Source organism: Rhipicephalus sanguineus, unplaced genomic scaffold, assembly GCF_013339695.2.
Source record: "Rhipicephalus sanguineus isolate Rsan-2018 unplaced genomic scaffold, BIME_Rsan_1.4 Seq1073, whole genome shotgun sequence".
NCBI classification, from domain to species: Eukaryota; Metazoa; Arthropoda; class Arachnida; order Ixodida; family Ixodidae; genus Rhipicephalus; species Rhipicephalus sanguineus.
Window position 1 is genome coordinate 295,110 of NW_023614277.1, and position 22,652 is coordinate 317,761.

The following is a 22,652-nucleotide window of genomic DNA, read 5'->3' on the forward strand; positions in this document are numbered from 1 at the left end:
GCATATATTTTTGTGACCGCGAGGAACGAAAAAAAAGAAACGCTTTTTTTTCTGCCCTCCGCGCGGCGAGGCAACCGAAGGCATGGAGGCCCGACATACTAGCACGTCACGCTCCAAACATTAAATTGAAACAAGGAATTCCTGCGCCCACTCAGTTTCAGGTATAAACGCTTCTAGTTTGCAACAGCAGAGAGTCATAGGCGCGTGAAGTACTCTCTACTTGCTAAAATCGCCCCACTCCACGCTCGAAAACACAGTGATCCGTACCTATCGCCGGCACAGCGCTGCCGCCGCTGGACCCTTTGGGCGGGGCGCGAAGGCTAAAAGGTCACGTGTCGCCAACCGGCCTATCGCAGGGCGCGGCGGCTGGATCAAGACCTTTCGCTACTTTTGAAAGATAGAGGGATTTTAGAGCGGGTTGGCTCGGAGCGCCCCCACGACATTGCGGCCATAGGTAGAAACAGCCCCCCGTGCGCAGGCCGTAAAGGAAGGAGCGAGCGCGCGCCTCCAGACCGGCCGTGCCCAGCCATGGAACGCGCGCGCGCGTCTTTCCAGTTCGGCCGTGCCCCAGCGAACGCGTCGCTGTACGTAGTCGACACGGCACGCACGGAGATATTCAATACTTCGGAGACAACGAGTCCGATGTATCGCAGCGCTGCCCACGCAGTGTGCGGGCTTCTGCGACGCCATTCAGTTTCCCCGGTAAACCCGTCGTTGCGCGTGGATTTCCTACACTTGAGACACAATCGAGTCCGAACGCCTGAATTCCCTACTTCCGAGACACGATCGAGTCCGATCCGTTGCAGAGGCATCGCAATTATAAGTGCTCTAATATGGGCGGCACAAATCTAGAGTAAAAGAAAAAAAAAGCCCATTTGAGAATATGTACGCCCCGGCTTTGACTTGGCCTCTCGTACACCTTGACTCGACATTTCCAAATGAGCGCGAGGTTATATAAAAGCGCAAAACAATTTTTTTTTTCTCGCCACACGCAGTGCCAGCAGCGCGGCAGCCTTTTCGATATTCAGTAAAGGGTCTCGGTGCGGAACACGCTCTCTCCGCGCGATTGGGAGGGGACTCTGGCGCTGCGATCGTTCAGCCACCATGGGAATGATGGGTAGTACCCGGATTTGCCTAGTCTTCGTACTTGCGGGCTTCGAACGCACTTGTGGCTTTGTTTATTGCTGTGTTCCGGTTTTCTTTCGGATAAAAAAATTGACCGTTCTGAACTTCGTTACCAGGTTTCAATTGGTAAGCCTAAAAAAGCTAAAACGGTGAAGTGTAACTGCTGACTTTTGCTGAACTTTGTTTTGCGACAAAGCGGCTGCAGGCGACGCGGAGCCAAACGGAGCCGAAAGAATGAAGTTTAGGCAAATCCGTGCATTACCCATCATTCCCATGCTGGCTGAAGCGTCATGCGTTGCAGCTCCCATAGACACTAGCGCGAGAGTTCCCTCTAGTGTATCTATATGAAACTCTATGATTGCGACGGCCGGAGGGAAACACGCCGCGCCCGCCATCTCGGAGGCCATGCTTTAACCACGACCCCCAATATCACGCGCAATCTCGGAGTAGGCGCTACTAAATGTCGATCGTGACGCATTACTTCTTTTCATCTCTCGAGACGGCGGCACCGCCGCGCTCCGCCCCGCCTACCTACACCGCCAACAGTGTGTGCGAAAGAGAATGTGTGAAAGATATAAAGCGCGTTCGAGAAGTGTCCAGAATCTGCCAAGGTAGCTTAGTCTGTTGAGCGTCGGGCGCTTACCGTCGCGGCCGCAAGGTCGTGGGTTCGATATCCAGCGGCGGATCTTGGTTTTTTTCTTGCTCACCCGTTGGCGTCCATTTTATCAACGTCATAACCGTAACCGAAGTACTTGGTGGACCCCAGCATACAACACTTTCGTGTTAAAAACCGACTGCTCGCGCTGCACAACCGTTCACCGGCCACCCCGCACATATATGCACTGGATCTTGACCTGCAATGTAGTGCCGGTGGGAGATTTGTCTTGAGCGTAGTTGAACAATAAATATTCGCAGCGTGCACGTTAACTAAAAGCAGACTGCGGGACTCTGTGTCTAATCTTTCGTCTGTCTCTCATTGCCCATTTGCAGTGCTATTGCTGTGAGAAACACCGGCGCACACTGCATGCTTCGCCCCTCCGCAAGTTCCACGTTAGTGGAGCTGAAAAACCCTTCCTTACATCTTTCGCCCCTTCCCAAATTATTTTTGTAACATCCTTAACAAATGTAAACTGGCGATTCACACATGTAATGCTAATACCATGGCATTAACCGAAACATGGCTTCCTCCCGAAATCGAAGACGGTGAAATATTTTCCGCAGCACAACATTTTTCAATATATTGTCATGATCGTAGTGGACGTCAAGGCTGCGGTGTTTTACTAGGTATACGCAAAGGCCGACCTTCTCAAGTTATCAAACAGCAAGCACATTAGAGACCGTCCGGGTGGTCAGCTTATCAAAAATAGTTCTAGGTATATGCCATCGCCCTGCTAATCTAACACATTGTTTCTTGAGTTAATTACATGATGTATTAAATTTTGTTGCTTCAAACCACAACAATCTTCCCATTCTATTACTCGGTGACTTTAATCCTCCTATTGTTCGTCCATCTTGCTGCCCCGCCACAGTGGTCTAGTGGTTATGGCGCTCGACTGCTGACCCGAAGGTCGCGGGATCAAATCCCAGCCGCGGCGGCTGCATTTTCGATGGAGGCGAACATGTTTAAGGCCCGTGTACTTAGCTTTAGGTGCACGTTAAAGAACCCCAGGTGGGTGAAATTTCCGGAGTCCTCCACTATGGCGTCTCTCATAATCATATCGTGGTTTTGGGACGTTAAACCCCATATATTATTATTCATCTTGCTCTCTGGCTAAACATTTTCTCGATTTATGCTCCCTTTTCTCATTAACTCAGCTCGTTAAGCAGCCAACGCGAATAACAAAGGCACTCTGGACATGACGACCTTGTTTTCGACATTACACGCTTGCCAGGTCTTAGCAATCGTTCTCTACTTTTATTTGAAATAAATACAGTTCCGACCTAGGCTTTCTAAACAAACGAAAAAGATCGGAGATTACGAAACTGCTAACTATGATGCTATAAGTGAAGAGCTTGCTGCCTTTCTTGATAATTTCGTGATCAGAGTTGTAACGGAGAGACTAACTGGAGTATGTTTGTCGCAAACTATAATGATTTAACAAATAAATATGTTCCTGTTATCATCTTTAGCAAGGATTCGAATGCTCCATGGTACAACAAGCAGCTAAACCGTTTATCGAACAAGAAAAGCGTTTTTTCAAGAACTCGCCTATGAATGATCGCTGGACACAACAGCAGCGAACCAATACACAGAGGCAGCAAAAGAAGGCAAAGGTAACTTTTTATGCGAGACCCTGCCATATGTGCTCGCATGCTAACCAAAATAATTCTGGCACCTGATAACTCCTGCCAAGCAGCTGCAGAGATCAGTCAACGTCATCACTGAGTTCTTAACGAGGTCTTTTCAAATAATTTTTCTTCTAACACAAACCCATCACTACCACCCTCAGATGCTTACAACTACGCAGCCATGCTTTCTGTAGTAATCAACTTGGACGGTGCAGCAAAACTTATCAGGTCAATAAAATCATTTTCCGCACCAGGATGCGACCAAAGCGAAGCAAGGTTTTTAAAGAGTATCACGACCTATTCATCTGTCCTGTTAACTATGATCTTTAAGCAGCCTCTTGACACTGGTTCTCTTCCCTCAAGGTGAAAAATTGGGAAGGTAATTCCACTCTACAAATCCAGGCACTCCCCCCTTAACTACTACCGGCCCATCTCCCTCTCTAGCATACCATGCGACATTCACGAACATATTCTGTTCTGGCATATTGTAAACTTCCTTGAATCTAACTCGTTTTTTTTTCATAATCACAACGCGGCTTTCGTAAAGCCTACTCCAGTCAAACACAACTAACGACTTTTGTGCACAAGTTAAACGTTATTTTGGATAACTCTTCATTCGTCGACTCCATTTTCCTCGATTTCTCGAAGGCATTCGACAAAGTTTGCCATGCACTACTTTTATATAAACTTAGTCTACTTAACATCGATACTAAGCTTCGATACGCTGTGTCCAGATATATGTTCACAACTTCATCTACCACAGCGGTTAAATAATGATCGTGGGCGTTAGTCGTCGCGATGCAGATGTGCCACTAGGCGCCAACGTGGGTGCGTCAAACGGGGCTATAGTTGCCAACGGACATTGTACAAGCTTTCATATATCCCTACACAATAAGCAACACTTGCGTGAAGACACGTTTCACTTTCGTGTTATACCGATTCCTATGACGGTGGGATCAGCCTGCCTTTTTTAGTATACATACGCACTTACCTTCTTGCGTTTCCTCGAATAATTCCATTATTGCAGATGATTGTGTAATGTTAGGAAAATAAGTTGTGATAACGACATAAGTGTTCTCAAATCTGACCTTAACGCAGTCTGTTCATGATGCAATGTGTGGCAAATGAAATTAAACACAACCAAATGTAAGCTTATGCGTGCAATCAGATGTAAAACAACGCTACAGTGTAAGTAGCATACCACTGGAACCTGTGTCATCCTACAAATATCTTGGTGTGCATATAACGTCTAAGACTCCTTGGAAAAGTCGACATTTCTAAGGCCAATTTACAAGATCCCGTGCAAGGATTGCGACGCGTCCTACATATGTGAAACTTGAAATTACATAAGAAACAATTCAGCATCACCAAAACGATAACAGGACAGACAATGCAGGCTCAAAAAGCCTTGGCGGATCATCAATTGACTACTAACCGAATCATTGATAAGACGAATTGTATAGCGCGAACGGGGTACTTGGACAGACAGAAAAAACGAGGACGGGTGCTAACTTCCAACTGATTTTATTAAGCAGAATCGAACATTTATATATGGCACAAAATGCAAAAGATGAACATGTGACAGAGGATGCGCTAAGCGAAAAAAATAGAGAAGCGCCTATCGTCACGGCTAACTTTAGAATTCTTCGAAGGACTAATTTCAGTCTACTGTAGTAAGTGTGGGGGTTTGCTCGATTTAGATCACATGCTTTGGCGCTGCTCGGCGTTGGCTGGTGATGGTTCTCAAGGCAAACAGTGGTGGCAGCGAATGCTGCACAGTGACGCGCTGGCGGACCAACTCAGGGCTGTCCAGAGGGCCCGTGTGGCGGCAGAAGGGCTTGGCCTCTCTGTCCCGACGTGGGAGCGGCCCGCATCAGTCCTGGACTGAATCCTCAGGACATCAATAAAGTTATTCATACCATAAAAAGGAGATTGAATGTCTCCGAGGTGGCCACTCTGTGCCACCTGACTTTTGCACCTATCTTCTTCCATTATGAACACGGGACCCAAAGCGGTTCCGAAACGCACGCGTATGTTTATTTGCTTTTGAACAAGAGCGTCTCGTTCGTTTCATCGATGAATCAACGTCGCCTGACTAGATGTCGTCGAAGCTTGGACGCTGTTATTTCTGCCCGGAAAGTGCGCGCCTTCAGTGCCCTAGATCACCGTAAGAGCCGAGCCTGATAAACTTGCGTCGCATACGAAAACACTGGCTCCAGTGTATACCACTGCGGAGACTGCGTAGCCGGCATATAAGTGGGAATAGGGGCGCAGCAACAGCGCATTGTTGTGGAGCGCGCTCCCCTCTGGGAATTAATGTCCTATTATGCAAATGACACGGCCGCGTGAGTAAGAGCCCTCTGCTCGGGATTCCCGGGGAGACAGGATTAGCCCGGCCCTCTTTGCGCCGTCAGCGCGGACACTTTATTTTGCCCCAACTGCTTTATGGCTTTCTTCGGCGAGCGTTATTCAGATAGAGCCGGGTGTTTGCGCAATTAAGCGCTCTCTCCGGCCGGGCACATTTTTTAGCGAAAACTTCTGGGACGCCATTGGACAAATCGCGGCCGGAAGGCTCCGGTGGTGTGGCTCTCCCTGGGTAAGGGGCCGTATGCAGAACGGCGGTGCGGGAGGGCTTCCTCGAGAAAAGCGCGGTAAATAACTTAAGCTCTTCCGCCAGCAGAAAGTGTTTTCACTAATGGAATTAGGAAGCTTCCTTCCTCTGCCGCGATCATCTTCACCGCCCAGCGAGTGACACGTTCCTAAACGAATTTCCCTCGGTACATACTCGGCCCGTCCGGGTCATACACCAGTATGCGCGGTTACAATGGCAGGGTATCGAGAGATATCTTTCCATTAAGGCGCAATCGTTATATGCTTCATCAAACCGTCAACGCGAATGATGCGAAAAATCGTTGCTTGGGGACGTAGTAATCGTGACGTCACGGATCGTTTGCAACGTCATCACATGACATCGTCGCCTGGTGGGCCGATCACGTGGGTGGGGGGGGAGGGAGGCATCGAGTGCGTTATACGGGAGCACCCTAATCAACCCGAGGAGATTCCAACAACGACGATAGCAAGATGTTTCGCCTGTACGGACCCCGTCCGCATCGCTTCCCTTCTCGCCAAAGAAAGGAGCGACTGCGCGCCTGGCCATTTCAAGCTGTCCTAGAATGTCTACTGGGTCATCCATGGTAAACGTCCCAGCCATTTTGGCGACCATCTCAAATGTATTCGAAAAAAATCACGCTGATTTATTGCGCTGAAAACAAGGAATTGCTAGAATATTTCCGATAGAAAGTCTTTTTTTTTTTTGCTCACGTGGGTGCCTTCCGAATTTCCCAGAATGTGAAATGGGTGTTGTAAAAAAATTCATTCTGAGAGTATCGGTCTTGTTTCAACACCAAGTTTGGTTTAGTTATTCAGCAAAGGTGTTTGTGTAAGTTATTTAAAGCTCAATAATATTAGTGCATTTTTTCTGCCATATACGCCTCCAGGAATTTTGTCAAAATATTGTATGTTTGCATTTTTTCCATTGCGATATTGCGTCTTGTATGAAGATATGAATACAAAATACTTACTCTACGGAAGGTATACTTTGCGATGAAAATATTTTCAGACTCCTCAAGTTTATAAACGTTACGAAAAAAAATCACTAATTTCAGAAAATCGTCATTTTTGTCCACATTGAGATGCACTTTACGCCACGTGATGCTCTAATTAAAAATCACCTTCACACTTCAATCGAAAGCAAGTGAACAGTTCTTATATGGCAAGTTTTATCGTTACAATATATGTTTTAAGGAAAAAATTAATTTTTGAATCTCCGCATTGGCGGCAATGTGGAACTACAACGAGAGGGCTGCCGTGTGACCAAATGGGAAGGTGGCCTTCAACGGGGCAATTATTGAAACGAAGGGCGCTTTACGGTGCGATGATGATGTGAATATCATATGTAACTTTCGTTAGCGTATTCTTCCGGGGTCAAGCAACGCTTGAATATAGCTAGCTGAATCGTAGGAATACAAATGTGTAGACTTCTATGAAAGCGGCGCCAACACTGGAACCACAATAGACGTTAACCCGGCATGACGCCCGCGTCATAGGAGTACTGTTATGATCGGACTTCACGGCTTCGCGCCGCTGGCAACAGGGAATCCTGGAAAAGCCCATGCTTTATAACGCGAGCTTCGAGACGCTATCGCACGCTACGAAATCTTCATGTAAATAAACGTTCCTGTAATCAGCTCCGGCTCCTGACCTCGACTTCTCTCTGAGGCCTGGCTGCTCCCCGGTCCTATGGGCAGACCCCATTAATTGGTGGCAGCGGTGGGATGTCCCATCTTGACTCGGGCTTCAGCGATGGTGAGCGCTTGACTTTCATTGAGATCTGCCTGGTTCTAGCTTTTGTGTGTTTTTTTTAAACCGGTCGTAAACTTCTGGGCGTATCGGCTTCGTATCTCGTTTCGATACGTCACAGCTATTTACCAGATTTTAGCTTTCATCTTATGAAACCGGCAGTCATTTTTTCCGTACGTATAGGCTTTGTTTGTTCACTTCCTAACGTCACGGCTTGTAAGAAAGTCCTCGCTTGTGAAAACCATGGATTTAGTAACCAAGCTAAAAAGACCAGACCTCCTGTTACTTTGTGAAGAGCTGGGAATTGAGGCGGGGAGAAGTCAGAGAAAGCCGCAGCTGATTAGGGCAATTCAGGAATGCGGTGCGGAGGGTGACGAAATCGAGGAGTGCTGGGAAGAGGTTGATAAAAGGCAAAAGGAGGCCGAGGAAAACAATAAAAGGGCCGAGATAGGAGAAATTACAAAAGACGATTAGAGTTAGGAATTTATCAGGCATCAACTAACCCGATTAACGGGGAGAGCAGCCTCCTATGAGAAATTGACACTCCTGCCGAGACCACAACCGTAGCGAGCAGCTTAAAAGAAAAAAGAGAAACAGCAGGCGAGAAAGCCGGTCGTCTGCCGCCGTTGCCAAGAGCCTGGTCACCTTTCAACCGGCTGCCGAAAGCCTAGAAATATTTTCTCTTTGGTGGATAGCAGCGACATTAAAGGAGCAGAAAGCGCTAAGGATCCACAGGTCGATAGCCAGGTGGAGATTGTGGGATCTTTCGGACTACACGTGACTGAGACTGCCGGGTCACAAAACATACCCAAGCATAATCCCTCTTCGAATGACTCGGATATGCTTCTGAGAAAGGTCCTTTGTCTTGATGACCGAATCTCCGACGCGTCCCACAGCTTGTAACTCCGCTCCGGAGATGAAGAGCAGCGCGATTCAGGAAATGTTAAACGCTGCTAATGCACAAGTTAACAGACGCGTGGAGACTACGGGACCGTTCGGGCTGCCCGTGACTGAGCCTGCCGAGTCACAAAACCTGCTCAAGCATTATCCCTATTTGATTTCGACCCACTCGGCGATGCTTTTGCGTAAGGGCCTTTGTTTTGGTGACCACACGGTTGCAGGTTTGACGTGTCCGACCGCTTGCGAGTCCTCGCCTGAAATGAAGCGCAGCGCGATTCAGGAAGGGTTAAACGCTGCTAATCCTGAAGTTCATAGCCGCGGCGAGAGTGAGGGACCTTTCGGACTGCTCCAAACGGAGGTTGCCGTGTTACAAAACCTGCCCAAACATTGTCCTTGTTTGACTTCGAGTCACTCGGAGAGGCTTTTGAGTAAGGGCCTTTGTTTTGTTGACCACACGGTTGCAGCTTTGACGCGTCCGACGGCTCGTAAGTCCTCGCCTGAGATGAAACATAGCGCGATTCAGGAAGCGTTAGGCGCTGCTGACCCACACATCGATAGCCGCGACGAATGCGCTGGCGACGAATTTTTCAAGTCACTAGGAACCCCACTAGCAAGGCTCAAGGAAAAACGGGAATCCGGCCTAGTGTTGCCTCATTCCTAAGGGCCATGTGCTGTCAGCCTGACAGACTGGAAGGCCTGTTTGCCGGCTCCTCTGTTTTGCTTGCTTTCAGTGCCTTACGAGGCCACACGGCCAGATCTTGTCCGTATATTCGGCTCTAAGTACGCATCTTTCTGCTTCTTCCGAATTATGAACCTTGTTTTGGAGGGCCATCGAGGTTACGCACTTCCCTATCTAGAAGGTATTGTCTTTTCTTCCAGCTGGAAGGAGCGTTTGAGATATCTCAGTCCCACCTGGCATTTCACATACTTTTGTATATTGCGATACAGACTGGTGCTTTCCGGAGGCAAGAATTTGTCATTCTGCAAAGTCTAGACAGCTTCAAAGCGTCAGAGAAGACAACCTTTACATCTGCTCGCTTGGCAATCTTTTTCAGGTTATGGGACGGGCGATGAATATTTGACAACACAGCTACCTTCTCTTTTACAGAAGGTGGCTCTTTCTTCACTTGGTGGGTTTGCGATTTTTTTCAAAATTGCTTCAGCCACAGAAACCAATGCAGCTTGCAGATGACCTGCCTCATCCAGGTGGTTGATCTGCTTGCTAAAACTTTCCGCTACATGATGGCGACAGGATTTCTTGAAAACATTAAGCAAGCAGAGGTTAGCAATGCTGCGCTTTACAAGCTTAGAATGACAGGAGCTATAGGGTAGCAGCGGCTTAATTGCCCGAGGCTCGTACTGCCAGCCAGATGTGGTTAGTTTAAAAAATAATCGTAAGTCTAAAAACTTCACTTCGAGATAAAATGTGCCTAAACGTTGTCGAGGTTTTACTAACGACCAGGTCGGCGTCACTGGAGTTCTTGTCAGCAAGAACTAAAAAGTCATCGACAAACCTAAAAGCTTTTACAACGCCACTACCTTCGAGACGACTGCAATAGATATGTCTCCCTGAGCGAAAAATAAGTCACTTAAAATCGGAGCTAAACATGAACCTATGCAGACGCCGCTCTTCTGCAGGTATCGACGGCTGTCCCATTCAACGTAGGTGGATGTGAGTTCTAAGAGCGCCATGAATTTGGCTTCCGGTATAATGACCCGGCACCATGCCGGTCTATGCATTCTTGGGCGCACAGTAGTAACTTATTATTCGGTATTGAATAATACAGCTGGGTCCTTCAAATCTAAAGAAAATGCCTCAAAAGTGGACCGTGCCTGCTCTGAAAGGAAGTTAACGACGTGGACCAGGTGAGGGTCATCCATCGTGAGTAGCTTGAGCTTCTCTTGCAGAGACTGCGAGACACTTCTGCCAGGTATTACGCTCAGACACAATTACTCTTAAGGGACAGTTGTGAGTGTTGGCGCTATACTTGAAGTGTACTTGCTTTACTTTTCGTAATGTCCCTCGCTAGCTTTGACAGGTTCATACTTTCACACAGCTTCTTGGCCTCACTTGTCAGCTTTTTGAGAGAATCATCCTCGTGACAGAGAAAAACAGAGCATCAAGTGCCTTCACCTTGTATAAATGTCTGGGAAAGACAGCAAAGCCACCTTCCTTTTCGAAAGAAAGCACACAACAGGCGTTTCTCCTCATGTACGACGCCAGACGATGAGCTGCAGGACGGCCTGTGTCACTGTGGTCTCGTAGCAAGACGTCTACACCACTCGAATGTTTGCGTGCACTTACACTCTCGACAATGTGAGCCTCCGGCCGAGAGTGTAAGTGCACGCCAAAATTCTATGAATGCGCAGTTTCGTGCAGGCACAGGAATGTAGCAGCGCGTCTAATGATTGAGACACGGCATATCGACAATAGTGGTAATGCATGCGGGTGTCAACCGTCGATTGACTTGCATAAAGAAGAAATCAGATGCCTTAGCAGTTATCTCTCACCCCAAGCGTGCCGGGTTCGCCTCTTGCCTGTGCATGCGCAGATAAGCTTTGATGCCTTCTTTTTTTTCTCCGCGCCTCTGCAGTTCTTAGCCGGCGTTTGTGGCGTCTCGACTTCTTTCTTGTGCCCTGTCTTTTGCAATGAATACTTACGAACTAGCTCAGCTCTCTGTTATTCTAAGTCGTGTCCTTTTTCGATCGCATAGCGGTGCGTTTCTCGTACCACATTTATTCATAGAATTTAAGAAGTACTTACTAAAGAAAACGTAGGGTCGCATTTGAGATCGCAGAATACTACGCATCGATTATGTCGGATGATGCAGCCGGACGCCGTCTTTCAAGAGGCACCCGCCATAATCTATTTTCCAGCGCAATATCTTCAAGTGAAGATGTTACGTGGGGATTCAAGAACCACTCAAGAACATGCACAAGCACGAATACTGTTGCATATGGCATGGATGGAGTCCTTTTTGCAACGAGGTGCTAACAGACCAAGAACACGGACGTCGAGTTACTCTGATATATCTGGTTTGACACCGACGTTCTTTCTTACCTTCTGTTGGGAATTATTCAACGCAGCGCTTCCGACCATTCTCCTCCTTCCGTGCAATACGCAATGTGCGTGTGTGAAGGACTTCCATATAACTGCACGATGTCCGGTCGTTCCGATATCGAAGGCAATTCACGGGATCGTAAATTTCAGGTCCGGTTGAGGGGGGATGCGAAGGAAATATCCAGGAGGAGACTTCGGCTGTGGACATCGTTTGACCCCGGCGGGAGCATAGTCTGCAACTAAATCCGGAATGTGAAAGTGATGCTCCTTTCCCATTGGAATAGCCTTGCGCCTTTATTTTTTCAGCGGTCTCCGTTTAGTAACGTGCGTCGTCTTGTCTCGTTTGCCGCATGAGCTTGTCGTTTCCTGCACTGCCATAATTGGTGCTTGCCGCCCGTGGCTTCCGTTCTTTAATTTTTGTGCTGGAGTTTGCCTAATTTGTGTAGCACGCATTTTTGTTGATGACAGGAAATTGCCATATACACCGTATATATATTATATATATATATATATATATATATATATATAGATATATATATATATATATATATATATATATATATATATATCGTAAGATCCCGAGCAAGCACGCCCCTCCCTTTTTCTGGCGACTTGAAATATCCGCCAATGATCGAGCAAATGCTCTCCCGCTATTTTCACTGCCTCATTCAACGCTTTTATTCGCTTGACGAGGGCTAACAACGACTATCGCATCAATTTTGACGACGCCCGGGTCATCGACACGGAAGGCAGCCACACGAAAAGACTGTTCTTAGAGTCCTGGCGTATCTAAACAACACCTGGAAATGTCAACCGCTCAACTGGAACCTTGCCGAGTGTGTACGTGCACGGTCAACGGAACCAGTGGAAAAAACACCGCAGCAACAAGAACGGCGGTAAGAAGGACGATGGAGAGGAGGACACCACCAAAGAAAGTCGCTAGCTTCGGAGCCGGCCGAACAGTCACCCCTGAGGAAGGGACCGAATCGGTCCCGAAACGTCGGGTCAGTAATAGTTGTTTAAATTTTCACTTAAGCAATATTGGACTACAAGTGACTGGATAGTTTATTATTTTTTCGTATCAATTCAATAACGCATTTCAACGCGCGGCTGTTCCGCCGCCGTCTTGAAATTTGTTCCGTGACTGAGCAAGGGCCCGCCCTCCAAATCTTGCCGCATTATTGTTCACCGTAAGGGGGGCGCTTGCTCGGGATCTTACGGTATATATATATAGTCGGGAGAAGTTTTCTCGCTGAACCCGAAGACATATTTGCAAATGAAGATACACACGCCTAACAAAAATCACACCATCTCCCGCTTAAGGGGACCATGAGGCGATGCGAAGCAGTGTTTCGGCATGTAGAGCCCGCGTTTCAGAGGTGGAGTGGTGAGGGGGAAAGGGGGAGGGGAAGTGGAGAGGAGGAAAGGAGAGGGGGGTGGGAAAGGGTAGGGGAGAGGAGGAGTGGAGAGGAGAAATTAGAGTGGGAGGGGAAAGGGAAAGGGGAGGGGAAGGGAAAGGGAAGGGGAGAGGTGATGTGGGGAAGGGAGAGGAGGAAAGGGGATGGGAGGAGTGAGGGGAAGTGGAGAGGGTTTGCGCATGCGCAGTAAGGGTGGTCACGCCGCACACCACCACCACCACCGGACTGAACTCCGCTATAAGATGCTTCACATCTAAAATAACTGCTAATTTATTAACTCACGTTGCGGCCGGTGGACCGGCCTTCGTCAGAGTGAACATGGTTACAGTGCGCCGTCTTTTTAGGGGCGAAGCTCCTTAAGGCGGCACCCGTTCGTCCCTCGTCGTGGTCGTAGTAGTGAGTAACAAGTCTTACGCTTTGACCTCCAAGGTGGTGCCGGTGGGAGATTTCTCCTGTGCGTTGTTGAACAATAAAAAATTCGCAGCGTGCGCGTTAACTAAAAGCCGAATTCTTCTGTCTCATTCCCCATTAGCAGCCATTGGCATGTTCCAGTAGGAAACGTTAGTAGAAGTAGAAGTGTAAGTGTTAGCTAAAAGCCGACTTCTGTCTTCATTGCCATTAGCAGCCATTGTTTACCTCCAAGGTAGTGCCTGGTGAGATTTCTCCTGTGCGTGATTAAACAATAAAAATTTTGTTCAAAACGCCGTTGATTGATGAAATAAACCAACGAAAGACGCCAGATGTTTTGCAAAAGCAGAACGAAAGAACGCCAGATGTTTTCTTAAAGTGTAGTAGTTCTATGTAGCCACCTCGCCCGATCGTCAACGGGCGAGGTGGACCGGCAACGGCGCGAGGACCTGCCGTACGAGAGTTAAATCACACTAAAAGACATACTTTGCGGGCGATACACTCTAGTGAGCTTTCAACTTTTCGTCTTAGTGTACATGATAAAGAAATTATTCTACGAAAAACGCAAGGCACACCTTGAGCAATATGTTTGGTTTTGGGACGCTAAATGGAACCATGAGGCGATGCGAAGCCGGAGCACTTGCACGATCGCGTTCCGTTGGCTTTCGTTGGGCATGCTACCGACCTCGCGTCGTGGAACGCGCGTCCTGTCTTCCCTCTAGCCTTGCCTTTAATTCGCACAGGGCGAGCGGGGAATGCGGTCGCTCTTGGCGCTCTTTCGCTCGGGAGCGGACTTCTTTCTTGCATTTCACCGATCACAAGTGATAATGAAGGGACCACGTAAACCAACAGTACAATAAAAGTTTGATGTTTAATATATACACGATGTTTCACACTCTTTATATTATGTACTGGGCGCATTTCACGGAAGAGTTTCACGTTTACAGATGATTCCCTCCGTAGCTTCGCCCCACTCATCATCATTCACCCCGTGGATATGCTGTGATTTTTTAAAGACCACGTTCATAGCTCTCTGTGCAGCAGTAGCCGGAGGCATTTAGGCACGTGCAAGTACACAAAAGACATAATCCCCCTTGTCTGCTAAAAAAGAAAGGCCATGCAGGAGGCGACATCACACACACACACACACACACACACACACACACACACACACACATATATATATATATATATATATATATATATATATATATATATATATATATATATATATATATATATATATATATATTGTAGCGAAGCGTTGGAAGCCTCTAATGGGTCGCCCTCTCGAGCGCTTACTAGTGGGTCGTCCTCTTCCGCTCTTCTGGGACAGCACGCTCCTCGCGCTCAGAGTCGGCACCCCGCCTTGACTGTCGCAGTCGTTTATCGTCGCCGAGTGCCCGCTAATAAACGTCTTTATAATTTGGTGGAGGGTGCTGGGCTTTCACAACAACTTCGGCCCTCATTCGATGCCCCTGGCTCTTCGATCCCGTACCCTGCCGCCTACGATGCCTCAAGACGCCTCCCAGCAAACGGCCCCGCCTACACCGACCTCCTGCCCAGGTGTGCCTCGTATCCGCGACCCTCCGGTCTTCACTGGCGCAGATGGCACCGACGTGGAGGACTGGCTCGCGATTTACGAGCGCGTGAGTGTCCCCAATAAATGGGACGAGGCAGGAAAGCTGACTAACCTCGTTTTCTACGTCGCGGGTGTGGCGGGCTTGTGGTACAACAACCACGCATCAGATTTTACAACGTGGTCCGACTTCAAGACCGCCATTATCAATGTGTTTGGCCGCCCTGCCGTTCGTAAGCTGCAGGCCGAACAGCGCTTACGTGAACGCGCTCAGCAGGCCGGTGAATCATTCACCAGTTACATTGAAGACGTCCTCGATTTCTGTAAGAAAGCCGACGCCACCATGTCCGAATCAGACAAGATCCGGCACATCATGAAAGGCATCGACGACGACGCCTTCACCATGCTGCTCGCCAAGAACCCCAGCACAGTGGCTGAGGTCATAACGCTCTGCCAAAGCTATGAGGAGCTGCGCCGGCAGCGATCGATGACCCGTCGCTCTCCATCACGCGACGCCGAGCTCGCTGGCTTGTCGACCATATCCGACCACTCCGCGTTGCTCGCAGAGATGAAGACATTCGTGCGCGAGGAAATCGCGCGCCAATTCTCTCTGCTGGACTTTGCTCGCCCGCAGTACGTCCAACAGCCGTCGACCACCCTTCTGCCTCCGCTCCGTCGAGCAATTGAGCAAGAAATCGCAGAGGTCATGCCCGAGTACCACCAGCACCATACGGCTCCTGCACCCTTGAGTTACGCCCAAGTGGTCGCAAGAACGCCCCCAGCAATCCCTACGGCTGCCCCACACATTTACGCCGAAGCCTCCGCTCGACCTCATTCTTTCGAAGCGGATGTGCCGGTAACCTGCGCCGACGTCACGCACAGGCCACGACTGCAGCCCACCGTCCAGTCCTATCAGTTGCCGCCCCGTCAATCCCGTCCTGCACCATGGGCGGGCCCTGCCCCAGCGAACCGATGGCGCACACCTGACAACCGCCCCATATGCTTCGCATGCGGTTACGCCGGCCACGTGGCGCGGTATTGCAATCGCGTGCAGCCGCCTAGAGTCGCGTCGCCTGCCACCAGCCCGGCGAACCGCCCATATTACGACCCACCTACGCCACTGTCGCCGACGTCTCGCCCCGCTCCATCTACCCGCCGTTCCCCGTCACCACGACGCCGCTCGCTGTCACCGATGCGGCCACGTCTGGTCCCACGAGACCAGGAAAACTAGTCGTCGCAGTCCACGAGGCAAGGGCTGCGATGCTGTCGAACTGCGAAAGCCCTCAGCGAAGCCCATCGAACGTGATAGACGTGTTTGTGGACGGTGTTCGTGCATCTGCCCTTATCGACACTGGAGCCGCCGTATCCGTTATGGACGCAAAGCTCAGCCGAATACTGCGAAAAGTGACGACGCCACTTTCCGGGCTCTCCCTCCGTACAGCCAGCGCCCAAAGCATTCACCCTACAGCGGTATGCACAGCCCGCGTCATGATTAAGGACGCTATGTACGCCGTCGAATTGATCATAATTCCTGCATGCTCTCACGACGTCATCCTCGGATGGGATTTTCTCTCCCGCCACGACGCCGTAATTCATTGCGCACCCGCCGAAATAGAGCTCTCACCATTCTCTAATTTGACGCCGGCAGACAGTCCATCGGCTGCGAGCAAGATACTCGTCAAAGACGACATAAAAGTGCCTGCAAACTCGTCAACGGCGGTGTCAGTCTACTGCGCCAGCCTATCCGACACCGTTGCACTCCTCTCGCCATATGACCGTGTTTGCACGAGGAAAGGCTTGCTGGTGCCTTTCGCGACCGTTCAAGTCACCCAGGGCAGCACCTCTATTTATGTAATCAACCCCTCCCCGTACAGTGTTACGTTGGTGCGAGGGGAATGTCTGGGCAGCGTAGAACCCCTCGAAGACGCACAAGTTATGGACGAGCCCGATGATTCGCACGGCCGAAGTTCGAGCACGCTCAGTGCTGTTTCGACGTCTGGTTCATCACACGCTGACGTATTTGGTTCCTCCATAGCTGACAACCTTACGCAGGTCCAGCGTTCCCAGCTTTTGGACCTGTTGGAAGAATTTCGCCCTTCTTTCGATGTCGCTCAAACTTCTCTCGGCCGCACGTCGGCCGTTACGCATGGCATCGACACTGGCGACCACCTGCCACTGCGGCAACGTCCATATCGCGTATCTCCCGCCGAACGCCGTGTAATCACCGAGCAAGTCGACGACATGCTTCGACGTGATGTCATTCGACCCTCTAACAGCCCCTGGGCGTCTCCTGTCGTTCTTGTTGCGAAGAAGGACGGTTCTGTGCGGTTCTGTGTGGACTACAGACGACTCAACAAGATCACTCGTAAGGACGTGTATCCACTGCCGCGAATAGACGACGCGATTGACAGCTTGCAAGGCGCCGAATTCTTTTCATCTCTCGATTTGCGCTCAGGGTACTGGCAAGTACCTATGGCTGATGACGCTCGACCGAAGACCGCCTTTGTCACGCCCGACGGCCTGTACGAATTTAACGTCATGCCGTTTGGGCTGTGTAATGCGCCCGCCACCTTTGAGCGCATGATGGATACCGTTCTGCGCAACCTGAAATGGCACACGTGCTTGTGCTACCTCGACGACGTCGTCGTGTTTGCTCCGGACTTCTCCACGCATCTTCAACGCCTACGGCATGTTTTGACGCGTTTGAGCGACGCCGGTCTGCAACTGAATCTAAAGAAGTGCCGGTTTGCAGCACGGCAGCTGACAATCCTCGGCTACGTCGTGTCCAAGGACGGAATTCTTCCTGATCCCGCCAAGCTTCGGGCCGTGACTGAGTTCCCCAAACCTACGTCCGTCAAAGAACTGCGCAGTTTCGTAGGACTGTGTTCCTACTTTCGGCGCTTCATTCGAAATTTCGCGACTATCATATCGCCACTGACGAAGCTTCTCGGAAGTAACGGGCCCCTCCATTCGTGGTCGTCGGAGTGCGACGACGCTTTCGCAAAGCTCCGTCGTTTGTTGACGTCGCCTCCCATACTACGCCACTACGACCCTGCGGCCCCTACAGAGGTACACACAGACGCTAGCGGTGTTGGCCTTGGCGCTGTCCTTGCGCAGCGCAAACCAGGGTTCCCTGAATATGTCGTGGCATATGCAAGTCGTACGCTTACTAAAGCCGAGACCAATTACACCGTCACCGAAAAGGAATGCCTGGCGATCATCTGGGCCCTTACGAAATTCCGACCTTATTTGTATGGTCGCCCATTTGATGTCATCACCGACCATCATGCACTATGCTGGTTGTCGTCATTGAAGGATCCCTCAGGCCGCCTCGCCCGCTGGGCACTTCGCCTACAGGACTACGATATCCGCGTGCTGTACCGCAACGGACGCCAGCATGCTGACGCCGACGCACTCTCGCGCTCCCCCTTGCCTGACGACAATACTTCCAGTCAGTGTCTCCATGCCGTTTCGTCTATCGACATTCAAACCATCGCCACTGAACACGCAAGGATCACTGGATGGCCTCACTGATAGCCTTGCTGAGTGATCCATCGGCGACACCATCCACTCGCTGCATTGCGTCGTCAAGGCGCACCATTTCGCCGTTCGCGACGACCTCCTCCACCGACGCAATTACGGCGACGGCCGCCAGTGGCTACTCGTAATACCCCGCAGTCTGCGTTCTGACATATGCGAGTCGTTCCACTCTGACCCGCAGTGTGCACTCTGGGGTATCGAAAACCTACCACCGCATTCGCCAACGGTACTTTTGGCGAGGGATGTACCGCTACGTGCAGAAGTTCGTTCGCTCCTGCATCGATTGTCAGCGCCGCAAAACTTCAACGCAGCTGTCGCCGGCAGGTCTGCAACCTCTACCTTGCCCTGACCGGCCGTTTGGGCGCGTTGGCATCGATTTGTATGGACCACTGCCTCTAACGTCGGCTGGTAACCGCTGGGCCATCGTCGCTGTTGACACCTTACGCGATACGCCGAAACTGCCGCCCTCCCAGCGGCTACAGCGCGCGATGTTGCCTCCTTCCTGCTGCACCGATTCATGCTGCGCCACGGTCCACCCAGGAGCTGCTCAGCGATCGAGGTCGTGTCTTCTTGTCCGAAGTCGTCGAAGCCATTCTCAAAGAGTGCAACGTTGTTCACCGGAAAACTACTGCTTACCACCCGCAGACGAATGGCCTCACTGAACGCTTTAACCGCACGCTCGGCGACATGCTCTCGATGTACGTCGCCGCCGATCACACAAATTGGGATGCCATTCTGCCTTTTGTCACCTACGCCTATAATACCGCCCGGCAGAGCACTACTGGTTTTTCGCCCTTTTTCTTATTGTACGGCAGGCACCCGTCGCACACGATCGACACAATCCTTCCCTACAAGCCGGACCCGTCTGAGTGTGCGCCTATTTCTGCCACAGCAAGACTCGCTGAGGAGTGTCGGGAGCTTGCCAAGACATTTACTACGAATGACCAAGAGCGGCAGAAGAGCATTCGCGGTGACACCACCACTTCTGCGCCCACGTTCCTCCCTGGAGCACTCGTATGGCTCTCGGTCCCTACCACTGCACCTGGCCTCTCTTCAAAACTACTGCCGAAATACGACGGCCCCTACCGTGTCGTCGAACGCACGTCCCCGGTCAACTACGTGATCGAACCCCTTGAACCATCTTCGGACATGCGCCGTCGAGGGCGCGACATTGTCAACGTGGAGCGCCTGAAACCCTACCATGACCCGCTCATAGTGACAAGCAGTTAGGTCGCCAGGCGGCTCCCTTTTCGTACCCGGGGTAATTGTAGCGAAGCGTTGGAAGCCTGTAATGGGTCGCCCTCTCGAGCGCTTACTAGTGGGTCGTCCTCTTCCGCTCTTCTGGGACAGCACGCTCCTCGCGCTCAGAGTCGGCACCCCGCCTTGACTGTCGCAGTCGTTTATCGTCGCCGAGTGCCCGCTAATAAACGTCTTATATATATATATATATATATATATATATATATATATATACAGAGAGAGAGAGAGAGAGCGAGAGAGAGAGTTTTAAGAAATGTCCGATGATAATCAAAAATAAGGCAAAACAGTAAGCTGGCTAAGAAAGAGCGTTCCACACTGGCCATCATGGCTACGAGTGGCGCTGACAAACAATCCCAGGTTTGCACCCGATAATATGGCCGAGGGGACTACGTAGCTCAATTGGTAGAGCATCGGGCGCGTTATTTGCTGGTTCGATCCCTGCCGGCGGCAAGTTGCCTTTCCGTCCACACTACTTTCTTCACATCTCTATGGCAATTACTACAATGCACTTAAAACAGTACAATTAATGTCCCCTATACCTTCCTTGGCCTCATTATCTACTGGCATTCTTTGAGTTTGTGTTCAACAAGGAAACGAGCTCTCAAAATTCCCCTTCTTTCATAGATTTTGAAGACATTCGACCGAGTTTCTCATAGAAGATTATGCTGAAGCAAAAACCAATACTAAAGAATACCACACTGCTAGCGTGGTTAGAAGTACGTCTCTGATGTAGATGTCAATTCGTGCCCATTTCAGACGTAACTTCGCGCGCGCTATTTTAGTACTTTCTGACATTGCACACACCCCGTCCTTGATCCTCTCTTTTAAAGACGATAGTCTTTCTTGAGGAACTTAAACGCAGAAATTTTAATCTGTCTGTAAAATATGTGGCACAAAAACCAGCCGACGCGGACTTACAAGCTCAAACAGACGTTTATTAGCGTCCGCATGAGCCCAGAACGTAAAGATGGCTCCTTCGTCCCTGGTAGAACGCGCTCACGCGCCCGCTGGCCGAAAGCTCGTCTTCTTCCAGCAGGCTGAACGCGGGAAATTCAACACATTCCCGGCCGCGCAGTGGTGTCTCGTCTGTACGGTCAGGCGCTTGCCCTATTGCCTCCGTACGCGTTGATCCTTCCGCTTCCTCGACGTGGCCTGAAGGTGTCAGCCTTCTATTTTTCGGACTCCTCCTTTAGTTGCCGAAGCTTCTCTCGTGCTTTGGCATGGAGACTGAGGACGTCCTCTCCTGCCAGCTCGCGGATGTAGGCGAGCAGGTCCATAGGGCTCTCAGCACATGGTGCTTCGATGGTTTCAGCAGCAGGCATCTGTTGCCAAAACGGTCCAGCGATGTCCTGACGTTCAGGTTTTCTTTGCTGGAAAGGCCGTTCTGTAGTCTTGGGTCCGATTCTTGCAGACCTTGGTGAGGTTGCGTCTTCTCGTGTGAGCAGTGAGGGACGCTCTTGAATTTGCTGGATGGCAGCACAGTCTTGCGTGCACAACCAATCATCCTTCGGGCGATTCTTCAGGCTACCCAATTGTGTCCGACTTCCAACAGTCTGCTGATGCAGACACGTCACACGATGTCCTGGCTGTTTCTTTTCTGTCTCCAATTCGGCATGGCGTTGTTCCTCGACCAACTGGTGCATCTTGATCAGCAGGGGGGAAATCAGTCTGAGCTTCTCCTCCGACACAAGCAGCCGCTTGCGCACCTCGTCCAGCTCCTGAGTCAAGTTTTGTATTTTGGACTCGTACTCCATCGCCACGTGTGCCTGAGCAGCTTCCCTCATGACTTTCTCCAGATTATCTTCAAAGTTCTCATGAAAAGTTCGCCCCTCGAAAAGCAGGCGTTGAAGCTCCTTCAGCATGATTGCATGGTCCGTGTGCTCCCGCTCACGAGCACTCTGTTCTTCGCGCAACTTCAATCGCCGCTTCGCCATATTGGTATCCATCGAAGTGGTCTCCTCGATCAAGCGTCTCTGAACTTGAACTTGTGCATCATTGTTCTCCTGGATGCTTCGCTTGTGGATAGCATAGAATGCAGGCTCCAGCCTCTGACTTTTGCGTGCTCGAACACGCTCTTCGATTCGGGTCTCATATCGCTGGTGTCTTCCTTTTTCCCTGCCATTGATTTTGCGGCATTCTATTGCAGTGTCAAGTTGGGTGGTCATATCCATTATTCGGGAGTGAAAAGTCTTTGATGATGAGGGTTCCGTGCTGCCCTGTGAGGTCCACCCACGCTTTTTCATGGTAGTCAGCGTTTTTCCGTTTCCTGGTCTGGAAACTTCTCCGGTCATTTTGACGTCTTCCCGCTGCATTCGTCTTAGCTTATCTGGGTCGCACATAGTGGTTGCATGACGACCTTTGCAGCTCGAGCATGTGACTCTACGCCTGCAATCTCTTGCTCGGTGACCTTTGCATGTGCATCGAAAGCACCGCATGTCGGCAGAAAGAAGTTTCTTCTTCTCTGGCAGCGATAAGTCCATGCTACATGACTCTGTCAAATGCTCCGTCGATTACAGAAATTGCAGCTCGGGTTCGTTTCAGGTATAGCAACTTGGCAGTGAAGCACTGATGACGTTGGGGTCGCGCTGTGAAAGCGACGGCTCTTGTCTCTAGGATAGGCCACCTCATCGCATCCTTTCTGTTCCCCATAGTCACTTTTTTCGAGGCTCTCCAGTTCAATAGAGACGAAGTGAAGAAGACGCTCTAGTTCCGT

General features: G+C 50.2%; 1 protein-coding gene across 1 annotated transcript; it reads right to left on the bottom strand.

Moving 5' to 3' along the window:
- Positions 1–21,108: 21,108 nt before the first annotated feature.
- On the bottom strand, positions 21,109–21,873 carry LOC119376045 (GRIP and coiled-coil domain-containing protein 1-like). The gene has a single exon (XM_037646030.1). The coding sequence runs from the start codon at positions 21,871–21,873 to the stop codon at positions 21,109–21,111; it is 765 nt and encodes a 254-aa protein (XP_037501958.1).
- Positions 21,874–22,652: the final 779 nt, after the last annotated feature.

Bases quoted from the DNA above. Each gene is read 5' to 3' on its own strand.
- LOC119376045 (XM_037646030.1), bottom strand. From the start codon at position 21,873: ATGGCGAAGCGGCGATTGAAGTTGCGCGAAGAACAGAGTGCTCGTGAG.